The sequence below is a fragment of the Poeciliopsis prolifica genome, unplaced genomic scaffold, assembly GCF_027474105.1.
Source record: "Poeciliopsis prolifica strain line A6 unplaced genomic scaffold, Auburn_PproV2 SCAFFOLD006, whole genome shotgun sequence".
Lineage (NCBI taxonomy): Eukaryota > Metazoa > Chordata > Actinopteri > Cyprinodontiformes > Poeciliidae > Poeciliopsis > Poeciliopsis prolifica.
In genome coordinates, this window is record NW_026562381.1 from 8,616,638 (window position 1) to 8,630,506 (window position 13,869).

The following is a 13,869-nucleotide window of genomic DNA, read 5'->3' on the forward strand; positions in this document are numbered from 1 at the left end:
AATGTTTTGAAAAGATGTTTTCAAACACTATTTAATCACTATTATTTTAGGGGAGTGTATTCAAGCACACACTTCCTGTTTATAGGACTAAATATAAAATAATGGAAAGGGAATCTAAATTTCAAATGGTGTCCATAGGGTTAGGATTAAATTATCACATCAGAAAAAGTGATTATTGTGGGATAAATTATCAGATGATAATTTATCATCTGATAATTTAACACACAAATTTCCAGTTGATGTCATTTGTTGCTTTGAGTCTTTGCGAAATATTCTTGGAGCTTTTAGTTGCGTTTATCTATGAACCCATTCAATCACTGAATAAATGTTTAGAACAGATAAATGTGTGGATGTGCCAAAACTTTCTCCAGCTGAACAAAAACAAAACTTAAATCATTATTTTTGGACCTAAAGAGGAACGATCTAAAGTCAATGCACAGCTTCAGTTATTACAACTAAAAACTAGCGATCAGGCCCGAAACCTGGGAGTAGTGATGGACTCGGACTTGAACCTCCAGAGCCACATAAAGACAATTACAAAGTCAGCCTTCTATCACCTGAAGAACATCTCCAGGATTAGAGGACTAATGTCTCAGCCAGATCTAGAGAAACTCATCCATGCGTTTATCTTTAGTCGCATTGATTATTGTAACAGCATCTTCACAGGCCTTTCCAACAAATCAATCAAACAGCTGCAACTGATCCAGAATGCTGCTGCTCGTGTTCTCACTAGAACCAGGAAGATAGAGACATAACACCAGTTTTAAAGTCCCTCCACTGGCTCCCTGTAGCTCAAAGAATAGATTTTAAAATACTGTTGTTAGTTTACAAATCACTGAATGGTTTAGCACCACAATACATCAAAGATCTGCTGTTGTTGTATCAACCTTCCAGACCTCTCAGGTCTTCTGGTTCTGGTCTGCTCTGCATCCCCAGAACCAGAACCAAGAGAGGAGAAGCAGCTTTCAGCATCTATGCACCAAAACTTTGGAACAAACTTCCAGACAACTGTAAAACAGCGGAAACCCTGACTGCTTTTAAATCGCAACTAAAAACACACCTGTTTAGAGTTTCATTTGAAATGTAATATGTAACAATGTATTGTCTATTATATGTTGCATGACTTTGTATTCTTGTGTTTATGATGTAAAGCACTTTGAAATGCCTTGCTGAAATGTGCTATACAAATAAAATTTGATTGATTGATTGATTGATTGATGATCAGCTTTATTTGACAATTGTTTTTATCAGACAATAAAAAAAAATTCTTGAATCCTGTAGCTTTTGTAACTGGTGGCTGGAAGAACCAGATGACAGCTGCACGGCCCGCATTGCTTCTTTGACACCATTAATATACAGCATCTGATAATCCTGAATCACAATATAAGAATTATGTCAGAAAAAAGAAGTTATTTCCTTGTAGTAGGAGGTTTTCCCTTTGTAGTTTCTTGATTTCTTTGTCCTTCTTTACTATTGTTTATTTCAACTTTCTAATATGATCCTCAAACTTTAATCTGAGATTTATCATCTGTCTGATAGTGTGAACAAAAACAAAACAACGATAATATGATTCAAGCACCAAATGGGAAAAACATACGTACACATATGTGCAATACATATGCAGTGTCTGTGGATAAATCAGAAAATCTTGGTGTTTGCGTTTTGTACTTTGTTAGAAAAATTTGACCGACTGTTCGGAGATTTGTTGTTCCTCGCTCTCTTGGTGCAGAAGGGATTTCAATCACAGACTGTCTGTTCATTGGAGTAGGAGTCCTCTTCTGACGTATTTGTAATCTGAACCATCATTGGATTAGAAAACAGAAAAATGCAAGGTATACCATGAAGAGTCATCTAAAAACAAAAGTAATTTCCACAAAATCATAAGGTTTTTCTGTTACACACTCTCCCCACTCCTCCATTCGAGACCACCAAGCTCACGCTGTTGCTAACGTTTGCTCAACAGCAGCGTGACTTCTGTGTGCTCTGCATTTTGCAGCTCGGCAGCCATTAACTCGTCTCGTACCTGAGTGTTCCTGTTTTGTACATTGTCAGGAAAATTTGACAGACTCTTTGGAGATTTGTTGTTTGTTCCTGGCTATTTTGGTGCAGAGGAATTTCTTTAGGCTTCATCCACTCCTCCATCTCCTTATTCTTGTGTCTGTGTTTGTATAGGATGTCAGCACCTTACATGGTCCGAACGATCACAACTGTCTCTTCATTAGCATTGGGGTTCTCTTCTGAAATATTCATAGCCTGAGCCATGATTGGATTAGAAAGCAGAAAAACATAAGGTATACCATTAAGAGTAATTTAAAAATATATACATAGTTATTTCCACTGAACCGTAAAGTCTTAATGTTGCTCTCCCTCCTCATACCTCCATTAGAGAGCAAAGAGCAATCAGCTCACTCTGTTGCTGAGTTATGGGTCGCTCAACAGCAGCCAGCTCTGTGCAGTGCACTTGTTGTGCCAAGTGGCCGTTAACTCGTTGATTTGTCTCTGCAGCAGTTGAGGGACCTAACCACTATGTGAACTCTTCGCTAAGTCCTGAAGTGCTACAGTTTGCAAATTGTGAGGGATATCGACCTTGATTTATTTAGGATCTGGTAAGGAGAGGGAATGGGAAGAAATGCAGCAAATGGTCCGAGACTAGAAACTGAACCCAGGACGTTTGCATTGAGTCTCTATACATGGTACCCTTGCTCTACCAATAATAATGACATAAAAGGGAGTGGGGATGAGTAACACAACAGTGGGTATTACACTACTGTAAATGCTGGGAGGGAGAGAAGCTATCGTTAGAGAAAGGATGATGCAGGAGGGGCACAATACGGGATATTTCCAGGAGAATACTAGTATCTTTTATTTTAAAATACAGGCCATTTTTGCAACAAAAATGGCCTGTATTTTAGACCTGTTACAATACAAAGGCTTCAACATGTGCTTGAAGTGAAAGATGTAATTCAAGAACTTAAAAGTCAGTGCTATGAAATGCCCGACTCTATGCCCCCTGTCTATCCTTTCATACATTATCTGCTTATCCTTGAAGTGTGCAGGATACTTGTGCCTTTTTATACAACGTCATTAAATGTCTGTAGGTTCAGTCGTGCATGGATCCTATTTCTTCAGTCCTGTGTCTTTCCTTTTAGTTTGTGTTGGTGTTTTGATCATTTTTCTTTATGTTTTTGTCATACTCAGTTCACTTCCTGTTGTTCATTATTGTCATCATTGCGTTTCTGTTTTAGTTTATTTCTTTGCGTTGAGCCAATTCTTGTGTCTTTCAGTGACACACAGTGAGGTTCATAACTGGTGAGGCACTAACTTCTCTGGAATTGGATTCACTAAATCCAAAATAAAGGCTTTGTGTTTTGACCTTATTTGAAACATTTAGTTTGTTTACCATTTAAATATGAATCAGTCAGTTGCATACTCTTCAACAATATCAAACCCAAGAGCAATAAAATAATATTTAATGTAAAATGTGTTTTTTTGGCTTAGCTCTCTTTGTTATGAATAAAGTTGAAAATTGTGTATGAACTTACCTGTATTTATATGAAGCCTGCACTCTTAAACATCTCCATCACAAAAAATTTATTTCATGGTTTTACTTCATATTTTAAACATTTTAATGAAGATCACCAAGCAGGAGAGTCATCCTGAAACATTTGTATTCTTGTTGTAAATTTTAGGGTTTTTTTATGTGTATATGAAAAGCATCTGTGGCCCATTTGGGCTCAGCACTGCCCCCTATCAATGAAGCATGGCACTTTCACCCTCATGTACGTCAACATGTACAGCATATGTGTAATCCATAAATATAGTGATTTTTCAGGATTCTTGTGTGTTGGGTGTTTTTATTCCTCTTTAGTTAGAGATCCATATATCCCAGAGAGCCAAAATCTACAGATTTCATCCTCAAAGTTTTGTCCCCTCTGAATCCTTACAAAACGCCAGGATCTCTAAGCTCACTTCTTGATAACAGTTCTTTGAGCACACTGGATCCAATGTCCAAATCTCCTTTCCTCACTATATAATCTGTGTTTCCCATTGCTTATCGCTACTTCCACTGTCAAGCAGTCCATGCCCCATTTCCAGCTTTTCCTATAATCCCTTTTGTTCCCTTTGGTAGTTTGTTATTAAGACTTTGCTCATTTTCTTCACTGTCAGTATATTTCTGTTAGTTACAATGCTTTCTGACATACAACTAATAAAAAACATTTAAGATTATCAGATAAAGAAAAATATTTTTATTTTTAATACATATACATACTTTTAATACATTTTGATACATTGTCTGTATTTTAACATAGACATTTTAATGTCTGCATTAAATGAAAAGCATGTTTAGTACTTGCTTCTCAGAAGAGATTAAGAATATATGACATTAGAATATATACTTTCTTCAGTCTCCAGCTCTCTCTTTTTTGTCGTCTCTGTGAAGAAATGCATGGCAGCATAGGTCACATGGTCTCCATCTTCTGTCTGAGAGGAAGCATAATATTTAATCAAAATATAAATTTTAATAATTTTGTTATATCCAGTTGTGTTTTTATATTTCAATTTTACAAACTAAGCAGACAATTAGGTGTGTTCACTCACCATATCATCTGGTTGATTCATGTCATTGTGTTGTGCTTTTGATGAGATTTCTAAACACATGTTTCAAAAAGCCATTTGCTTCTGAAAATATTCTAATTGTTAGATTTTTTTTAATTTGATCAATACTTACCTCTCAAGTTTGTGCATGGTGTTCTTTGAGTTCGACAACAGATGAAAACAATATTCAGAATCACGGAAATGGCCAGGCAGATTCCTATGATCACCAGCAGCAACATAAACTCAAAACGTGACGCATGAGCTTAAAAACAAAGAGGTAAAGACACGTCACGGTCTCCAAAAAAACAGATGACATCAATAATATACGCTGTTTAGTAGCGTTATGCAAAACAATTCATACCGCTTTCGATTCTTGTTCCATGTCCGAGAAATATCTCCTTGCATGTGGCCACCGCACAATAATAAGTCCCAACATCAGAGGAGTTGATGTTCTTAGAGAAGTTATAGCTGCACTTCTTTTGGGTGTTTGACATGTTCTTACAATTTCTAGGAATTTTTCCATCACTGTAGATGAGATCAGGAGAGTTCTTGTCTGATCCGGTTTTAAACCAAAACACACTGGGATCTCCTGCACAAGTCTCTGTCTCAGTCTGAGAGACAAGTGAACACCGCAGAGTCTCAGAGGTTTCTTTATGATGTAGATCCAAAACAGCTGGCTGCTGAACAACACGGTAGCTTGATGTGGTTTCACTGTTTTCTAAATAAATTAATATATTGGTATGAAATCAGAAGAAGAAAAAAGAACAGTGTGTTACACCTAATATTCAAAAACAAGTGTCGAGTTTATGTTATATATATTGCGATTATTGCATTTTACCTAAAAACCATGTTGTTTTTAAGATTGTGAAAGGATAATACTTTTACTGAAGTGAGCTCTTATGGGTGGAGAGTACTAATAAATACCATTATGGCAAAATATTTCAAAATTTGGTACAAATAAGCTATCGTTTACATTTAAAATTCCATTAATTTTACAAAACAAAAATAAAATTATGATTTACATAATTACCCTTTAATGATAAATAAGTCCCACTCCAAGTAGTTTCAAGCCAATTAATAAAAGCACAGTGGTACATTCCTTCATCTTCTATAGTGGTCTTCAAAATTGTCAAGTTGGCCATTTTGTCATCAGACGTTCTGCTGACCCTTGCAGATGAATATCCTGGTCCATAGATGGGGTTTGTATTCATACGTGTCATTAAAATTAATTTTAGAGTATCTCCTGTAGTTTGTTTGTACCAATGAAGCCAACTGATGCTCTCAGACCCGGTATAAAGACATCTCAAAGTCACAGGTTGACCCAGTTGAACAGTGACAACAGGCGTCAAGGTATCTGCATTAAAAAAAAAAAAAACAATAAGAATAAAGTTTAGCATAAGAAAAACCAAAGGAACAAACTTAGAATAAATGCCTACATTCTTACAGAAAATATGATATTCCAGATCATGTGTCACTTACATCCTTTATGAAGGAAAAAAATAAAAAAGTCATATTCACGGTGTCTTCATTGAAAGATTTGACATTTAAGTGAAAGAGAGATGTTTCGTAATCCACTCTTTCAAAGGCATCTGATTGGCTTTCTTAGAATTAAAAGCACTTCCTGCCACAATGGGGCTCAATGGGGTAAAATGTATTCCGTAAAGAGTAGGTGGGTTTGCCTGCCACTAAAATATCTGATACTATTTTCTTGTTTTTGTTCTTAAAGTTTACCTTTTGGCATTTATTATTGAGCACCAGTTCAATTACATGTTCACACGTTTACTGAATCAAGGCTTTAATCTATGACCTCAAGCAACACATTATGTAAAATTGATCCTCCCTCCTCACAGAAAGTGAATAAAAAAACTCTATAAAAAAAGTAGATGTCAGTTTCATTTTATATTTTATGTTGCAGGTTAATCACCTTCAGATTCTGAATTTAGCATATAAAGTATAGAATCCTGTTTTTCTTTATGTCTTGATATTTTCTTGGACACCCTGTTTTATTTAATGAACATAAATATATCAATGACTAAGTTTTAGATCATAAATATAGAGATTGATTTTGACCTCCAAATAAGAACTGTTAACATTATCAATCCATCAAGAAAGTAATAAAGATTGTAAAGAAAGAAAGTGAATTTTTGACTGCAAACATTCACTCAGTAGCAGCACCAGTGCAACGATCCATAAAAAGCTGCATACACAGTTCACATGCAAGATACAAAACAATAAATTATGTTTCATATTTAGAGGAAAATATACTTACTTCCTTGATGAAGAAGAACATGTATTGTGACCCAAAACAGAAGCATCTTGACACAACTCTGCACTCCTGTGATGCTTAAAAGACTAAAGGAAGTGGGGCAATTTCACATCGATGACGATGAATCTCTGTATTTCCTGCGTTTCTTGCAAAAGTGTTCAAAGTACGGCCTCAGCGAAAGCAATGTTGACTCAAATTCAGAACGCTGAAGATGGAAAAAAGCAACAACTCTGTGACTGAAGGGTCAGACTAACAAAGTGGCAAAATTTCTTAAAATCCACATAAAATTAGAAGAGGGCTTAATAAAACCAAACCAGAAAATTCTGCCAGATTTTTTGTTCTTATACAGGTAATAAGCAGATAAATACAGGCACTGAACATACTAGAAGCATACTTAGGCTTGCAAAAATGTAAACATTTCAGTAATCTTCAGATAAGATTACAACCAGTAATCCTCTATTCCAAGGTCAGTGCTTAAGATGCCATTAAGTAATATTTTGTCTGATTGAAACTCTCAACAGTTTGTAAGTTATTCTCTCCATTTCGGGAATATTTCAGTTTACCCTGAGTTTTCAATTCTGCTTCAAGCTGGTTCTTCCCATTTATTTCTGTGCCATTGTAGTTTAGAGATGATATTCTGCACACCTTGTGTCTAAGCATAGTTTTATTTTGTTTGGTTGGTTGGGTTTTTTTAGTTGCTGCTGTCTTTCTGTCATCTTAATTCTGCCCATTCTCATATGGCCTTCAGCATGAAAAGAAGATTTTCATTTACTCAACTTCTGCTTGCTGGATTGTTTCCTTTTTTTGGACTGTTCTCTGTAAATCTAAACGATTCTTGTGTCAGAAAATTTCAGTTTATTAGCAGTAACCAGATATTCATACAGCATCAACAACCATTCAAAGTTCTTTAAATGTTCTTACTTCCTCAATCTGATGCTTGATCTTCATCCTCACTATTTATAGTTGTTCAGATTGCTACCTTATCATTACTGATTTATTATGTGTGTTTAAAAACCGCTGTTTAAGTATATCTAATAAGATAACGTTATACTTAATGCAATTCTTATTTCTGAAAAGGTTTCAGACACACAAAAAAACAGAAAAACAGTTATGTTAAGTTTCCAACACCACTAATAACCTGAAGCATAGTTTAAGTCATTTTGAGCCTGCTAATATTAAGCATGGGAAAAATTTTAATAAAGGAAATTGTGTAGCCTTTACTATAACTTACACAGGGAAAAATAAATCTGATAACCAGGCTGAGCCTGAATTGTCAATTGTAATACTGGGTAAAGCAAGTGGAATGAACTGGAGGGATTGCATGACTTCTGTGAACAACATCTCTATTATATGTGACTTCTCTCTCTCCTCGAAAAAAATAAACAGACTACACAGTATAACCATCATGCAAACTGAAAGAAATGAATAAAATATAGCCTTTGAATAACTTTGTTTTTCAGAGACATTCATGTCGCCTGTGTCCTTTTCTTGAAAATGATTACAATGTTGTAATTTGGATGATTCTGTGGTTGCATTGGGTTGGTGAACTTCAGGGTATGGTGAGTGTCCTCATGCCACAAAGTTGGGGTTTTAAATGACACAAATAGGCAGGTGGTGAAAAGGTAACTGCCTCAGTGGTAAGAGTAGTTGAAAGTTGTGGGTTCAACTCCGGTTTCTGCCTGTTGCCTTTTGCAAGGCAATTAACCCCAAGTTATCTGCCAATCTGCATAACAATGTATGAATATGAATGCAATTGGATGAATGTGGCTTTTAGTGAACAGTATGACAAGAAAAGCGTTCTATGAATTCAATCGATCAATCGACAAGTAAGCTATCAGACAGCAACTTGGTTTATTTCTAAACTTACCCATAATAGTAAAACCTCATGTGAATATTCAGGAAAAACTGCATTGTGTGAAACTTCAAACATTTCTGACCTCCTACATCTGTTCTATTAAAGTGATAGCAATTATAACAGTTACATTTAAGGTCACAAAATCAAAGGAATATTTTCAAACTAGATAAATTAAAAGTATATCATCAATAGATGGATTGTTTATGTTTTTAATTTGGGATCTTACACAGGAAGAGCTTAAAATGCAGCTTTACAGCATTGCAGCTTTAATGCTGAAGATTGTTTTTCTGTTAATATGTATTGTCAGCTGAGTGCTCTAACTGTGTTTTTATGTGAATTATAAGGCCAGTGACAAAAACCTCTAACATATAACATTTTTGAATAATTGCAATAAACTTATGCAAAAATAAACATGAAATGTTGCATTTTAAAAAAGATATTTTAGCACAACAAAGTCCAGATTTAGTCTTTTTTGTTATGTTTATTTTTTGTCCCCAATTTTCCTGTATAATTTCCCATAACACTGTATTCAATTTTCCAAAAAATAGGTCACAAATAGAAAAGAAAAAAATTATTAAACTATAGTAAAACAATGTATACACACCACACAAATACACACCAAAATTGAGGAGACACAGGTGGAAGAACGATCCAACATTGCCCGACAAAAACAGATGTAAAATTGAGATGAGTATACAAAGAAATCTGAAAAATAAGCCACATTTATATGAATACACTTAGAGCACTTTAATAACCAAAACTGTTTTACAGCTTCTTTTTTTTTGCTTTAATAAAAAGTAACTGTGTAAAATAAGACAACACTGTTTCTTTAATATTTTCATCAAACAACTGTTTCAACATTTTAACAGCACACAGAACAAGAGACTATATAAAAATAGCTCTCTATTTATTTGTTCACTAATATATAGCTCTCAATTTATAATAACATTTATAATAACAAGCTTATTATGAAATGGGTTGATAATGATCATAATAATGTTGTGTTCCATATTAACACAACATTATCATGACTCTAAATGTCACATTAAATTTCTTTATTCTTGTCAAGCAAGCTTAAAACAAATATGTTAAAACATATAACAACATATTAACATGTACATTTTAAAAGCCTGGAAAAAGCTTTCTATGCTATGGTGTATTATTGTAATACATCTTTGATTTGCCCTCAAAATGAATATTTCCAAATAATGTAAATACAGAAAAGTCAAATGTTTTTGTACATATGTTCATTTTACACTGCCCCTTTGATGGATGCTGCCTTTCATGGACAGTTTAATGTTTGAATATGTGCAGTTGTCCGATGTCTCCCTCTTACTCTTCCATCTTGTCGGCTTTCGGGAAGAGAAATTCAGTGCCACATAGTTCGACCCATCCTCTTCACCATCCTCCTAAAATTGATTAGACATTAGAGTTCAGTTTGTTATAGAACATATACAGGTTTTTTTAATACACAAAATTTGTTTTTAATTATTCCAAAGATGCCCATGTTTTTATATAGTCAGTTTACTGAAACAGAAATTATTTTTGTTTCGTGTGATTAGTGATAAGCTGCTGCTGTGATTGCTATATTTTCATCAGTCACCATTTCAGCATATATCACAGCTTGATTTTTTACTCAAACTAATATTTTTATACAAAACTAATGTCCAAAAGAACACCACGTGTTGAACATAACAAATTTAAATGTATTTGCATCTTTATCAGGATTTCTATGTAATCGCATATCGTTTTGTCCACACTACCATTTTTTCCTTCTTCATTTATACAATTTTTGCAAGGGACACCTTGCTAACTGCTTCTATGTGTAGCGATATCTCTTTCTTTCAAGAAGATAAAAATATTGACTGAGCTGTTTCTGCCAATTTGTTTGTCTGTTCTATCTGAATTTCTTTTCTAAACAATTAATGGCAGCTGTGTTGTTTTTGCACATAGAAAAAAAACGTTTTTACCTCATTGCATGGTTGATCCTCATCCAGGTCAGTAAGACTTGTGACTGTTGTATCTGTTAAAGGAACAATACATTAGTTCCAGTAATCTTTTGACCATCAGGTCCCCTATTTTATAAGTGATGAAAAGACAATTAGGTGTGCTGCTAATCTTATATTTACTTTTTACCTTACTTTGTACATGAGAAATCAAAGCTCATCAATCTGTCTTTGTGAAGTGGAAATAAACCTTTACATGCAATGGACTTGAAGGTGACTGGAACACTAAGCTGAGACTTTTAGGTCGACTTACCAGGGCAATAGCCTGGACCTCTGGGGTTTGGGGCTTCCATAGAAAAATGTGTTGGATAGACGTTCACATGCCCAAGATTTAATTGAGTTCATCCAATTAGTCATTTCTATGAGTGAGGTGCCCAATATCTTCTTAAATCTGACCCCAGTGTATATAGCTTAACACATGTGCAAACAATTTAAAGACAATATTATACATACATGAAAAGCCTACCTTTGAGATTTTCACACTGTTGTTTTGGCTTTCTTCTTTGGAAAATCAAAGTGATGTTCACAAGTACAGAACAAGCCAAAAGTCCCCCAAGCAGTACAATAGCATACAGGAACAATTCTTCTAAAATTAAAAACATAAACATTACATGTAATGTAACACTTGTAAGACTGCTTTAGTGACTTTCCTAAATACACTATAGGTATTTAATAAATCATATGCTATGGCATTTTTTCATATGGTCTGTAGTCAATCGCAGTGACTACAAAGCAATTCATTTATCATTTACTTTTAAACGTGTTAGGCATGTGTAAATTAATTGCAAAGATAAAAAAAAGATAAAGATGTACCTAAAACCTTGCTTGTCTCCATTTTGGTTCCTTTTCCAAACATAATCTCTCCACAAGAAGCCACAGCACAGTAGTAAGTCCCAATATCAGAGGACTTTTGTATAGGCAGACGGTATTCACAGCTGGTTCCTGCTTGTTTTCTGCAGTTGTTATCAGTATAGATGAATCCTGGATTCGATTCTGACTCTGCTCTGAACCAGAACACATCATGTTCAGCTGCACACTGGTCTGTGCTTTCTTTTTCTTTTTTATCTGATAGAAGTGAACAATGCAGAGTCACTTCAGTTCCAGGCAAAACTGACTTCACGACTGAAGTTTGATTCACATAGAAATACTTCTTATTTTGAGAATCTGAATTTGAAAAAGCAAAAAGAAAACATTGAAAGATTAATTAACAACGTCTTTTTATTAAACAGAATGAAAACATATATCTTTGTATGAGGATATGAAGATATCTTCACATAAAATTAATATATCTTACCCTTCACGACCAAATTTGTGCCATTAACAAATGTCATTTTGTATGCTGATCCTGTCTGACAAAGATATGTTCCTTCATCCTCTTTGCTGACATTTTTGATGATGAGAAAATATATGTCTTCAACTTTTTTAATTTGGAAACTTGAGTTTGGAAAGTTCTGATCCAGAACCACGTCATCAAATCTGCCTCCAGCAACTGTTTGGAACATATGTCCGTAACTTATCTTATACCAAAAAAACAATCCATTGTCAAACCCACGTACATTACATGTCAGATTCACAGTTTGACTGAGTTCAGCTTCAGTCAGAGGGATTTTGACAGGAATCTGTAGGGTTTGAATCACACCTAAAACAAAGAAATGACACCCATATTAAAAAACAGAACAACAGTAAGAAGTATTCTAAAATAGCATAAAACTCAACAAAAATTTGATACATTTAAGTCATTTTCTTCTTTGAACTCACTCATTGTGGTTAGAAGAATGAAAGCAGCCAATCCTCCAATCATTGTCATTTTGTCACCTTTGTCTTGCCCAACTGATCTCTTTCTACCAAGTTAGAAGATTTTGGTTGTCAACGTTGAGGGCATGAAAATTACTCTGATTGGCTAAAATAAAGAGTGCACACCCCACAAATATGTAAAACAATGACCCATTTTCATATAATCTGCAATAAAACTTTTCATACATGGCTGTAAGGAGGAGTTTAAAACTTAGTTAAATTTTTTGTGGCTTTGTGAAGCAATCAACGCCTATGTTTATAGTCTTTAAGTATTTTATATATATAAATTATGCAAATATTTCCATTTCTTTGCAACTGTTAAGGATGGGCAATATTTTCTTATTATAAAACAAAGAATGAAACCTTGTTTTGACATTAAGATACAATATTTGTTTATTTTTCATCTATTAATGGCATTTAAATGTAAATTTAAAATGTAAATGCCATTAATAGAAATGTGTCCCTTGAACAGAATGACCAAACTTGCTCTTCTCCCCAGATATAACCCATTTTCACATCCTGTCCTGGGCAGCCAGAGGACTGTCTTTGATGAACATGTCTACATTTTCATCGCTTTTCAGGTGACCAGCACACTGAAAAATGTGAAAAAGTGATGTAGATCATACGACATTAAAAATACAAACAAATCGCATTAAGATGGAAATAAACACCAATTGTTCATTTCAGCCCAAAAATGACTTACATAAGCCAATATCAATGTTTATTGTTTCATTTAAGTGTTTCAAGACTTTTTCAGAAATCAAGCTATGGTCTGAGAGGAAAATGGTGCACAAAAAGAGGTCACCTGAATAGGTCACAAGTTGGTAAATCAGACTCGCTGTATCTTGAGTCTGTTCAAGATACAGCGATAAAACTACCATTTTATCGCTGGCAGTTCAAACATGATAAAAATCAAGTCTATGTTTTTGCTTAGATTCTATAAGTCATCACAATACTACATGCTCTACTTTGCACGGATAACGGTATCTGACACAAACAAGATGTTCCACATGCTTGGTTAATGTTTCGCATAAAAAATAAGGTGGAAAATGTCATTTTAAATGAACTGCACTGGTGACATGGTTATTTCTACATATTTATTACGAAATACTGTGCACTGCTGCAATGCAGCTTACAAGGAGCAGATGTTGTTTTTTTCCCCCAACTTGCAAATATGTTCATGTTTACGAGGTTTATCATCAAAAGGCTGCTGCTGTCACACAAATTGTACTTTGACATATAAAAACACAGAAGGTCTTTCTTTAAAAATTACCAAACTGGTAGAAAAAAGTTAATTTCTAACATCAACAAGAAGTATCAGACAAGACCTAAAGAGCTTCCTATTATACAGG

General features: G+C 34.5%; 3 protein-coding genes across 4 annotated transcripts in view; all 3 read right to left on the reverse strand.

Moving 5' to 3' along the window:
- LOC129360598 (uncharacterized) overlaps positions 1-1,803 on the reverse strand; it is a 4,213-nt gene extending 2,410 nt beyond the window's left edge. The window contains exon 1 of the mRNA XM_055030923.1: positions 1,750-1,803. Within this exon, the coding sequence (XP_054886898.1) occupies positions 1,750-1,803 (54 nt within the window). The remainder of the gene's footprint in view (positions 1-1,749) is intronic.
- A 2,497-nt stretch (positions 1,804-4,300) lies between these two features.
- LOC129360610 (T cell receptor alpha chain MC.7.G5-like) lies at positions 4,301-6,928 on the reverse strand. Of its 2 annotated transcripts, XM_055030937.1 has the most exons (6): positions 6,866-6,928; positions 5,627-5,950; positions 4,958-5,314; positions 4,730-4,858; positions 4,600-4,649; positions 4,301-4,482 (listed from the first exon to the last, which is right to left on the reverse strand). In XM_055030937.1, exons 1-6 carry the CDS (start codon positions 6,909-6,911, stop codon positions 4,369-4,371), a joined length of 1,020 nt encoding a protein of 339 aa, XP_054886912.1. In that variant the 5' UTR covers positions 6,912-6,928; the 3' UTR covers positions 4,301-4,368. The 2 variants fall into 2 exon arrangements, with proteins under 2 accessions (XP_054886912.1, XP_054886913.1); XM_055030938.1 differs by lacking the exon at positions 4,600-4,649 and having other exon boundaries at positions 4,306-4,482.
- A 2,848-nt stretch (positions 6,929-9,776) lies between these two features.
- On the reverse strand, positions 9,777-12,485 carry LOC129360599 (uncharacterized). The gene is made up of 6 exons (XM_055030924.1): positions 12,482-12,485; positions 12,018-12,362; positions 11,549-11,887; positions 11,190-11,309; positions 10,688-10,740; positions 9,777-10,126 (listed from the first exon to the last, which is right to left on the reverse strand). Exons 1-6 carry the CDS (start codon positions 12,483-12,485, stop codon positions 9,965-9,967), a joined length of 1,023 nt encoding a protein of 340 aa, XP_054886899.1. The 3' UTR covers positions 9,777-9,964.
- Between the last annotated feature and the right edge of the window lie 1,384 nt (positions 12,486-13,869).

Excerpts from the sequence above, each read along its gene's own strand:
- LOC129360610 (XM_055030937.1), bottom strand. The coding sequence starts at position 6,911 with ATGCTTCTGTTTTGGGTCACAATACATGTTCTTCTTCATCAAGGAA. Across the intron at positions 5,951-6,865 it reads TGTTCTTCTTCATCAAGGAA|ATACCTTGACGCCTGTTGTC; the intron begins GTAAGTATATTT and ends TTTTTAATGCAG. Across the intron at positions 4,483-4,599 it reads TGAATCAACCAGATGATATG|ACAGAAGATGGAGACCATGT; the intron begins GTGAGTGAACAC and ends GCTTCCTCTCAG.
- LOC129360599 (XM_055030924.1), bottom strand. Across the intron at positions 11,888-12,017 it reads CACAAATTTGGTCGTGAAGG|ATTCTCAAAATAAGAAGTAT; the intron begins GTAAGATATATT and ends TTTCAAATTCAG. Across the intron at positions 11,310-11,548 it reads AGGAACCAAAATGGAGACAA|AAGAATTGTTCCTGTATGCT; the intron begins GCAAGGTTTTAG and ends TTTTAATTTTAG.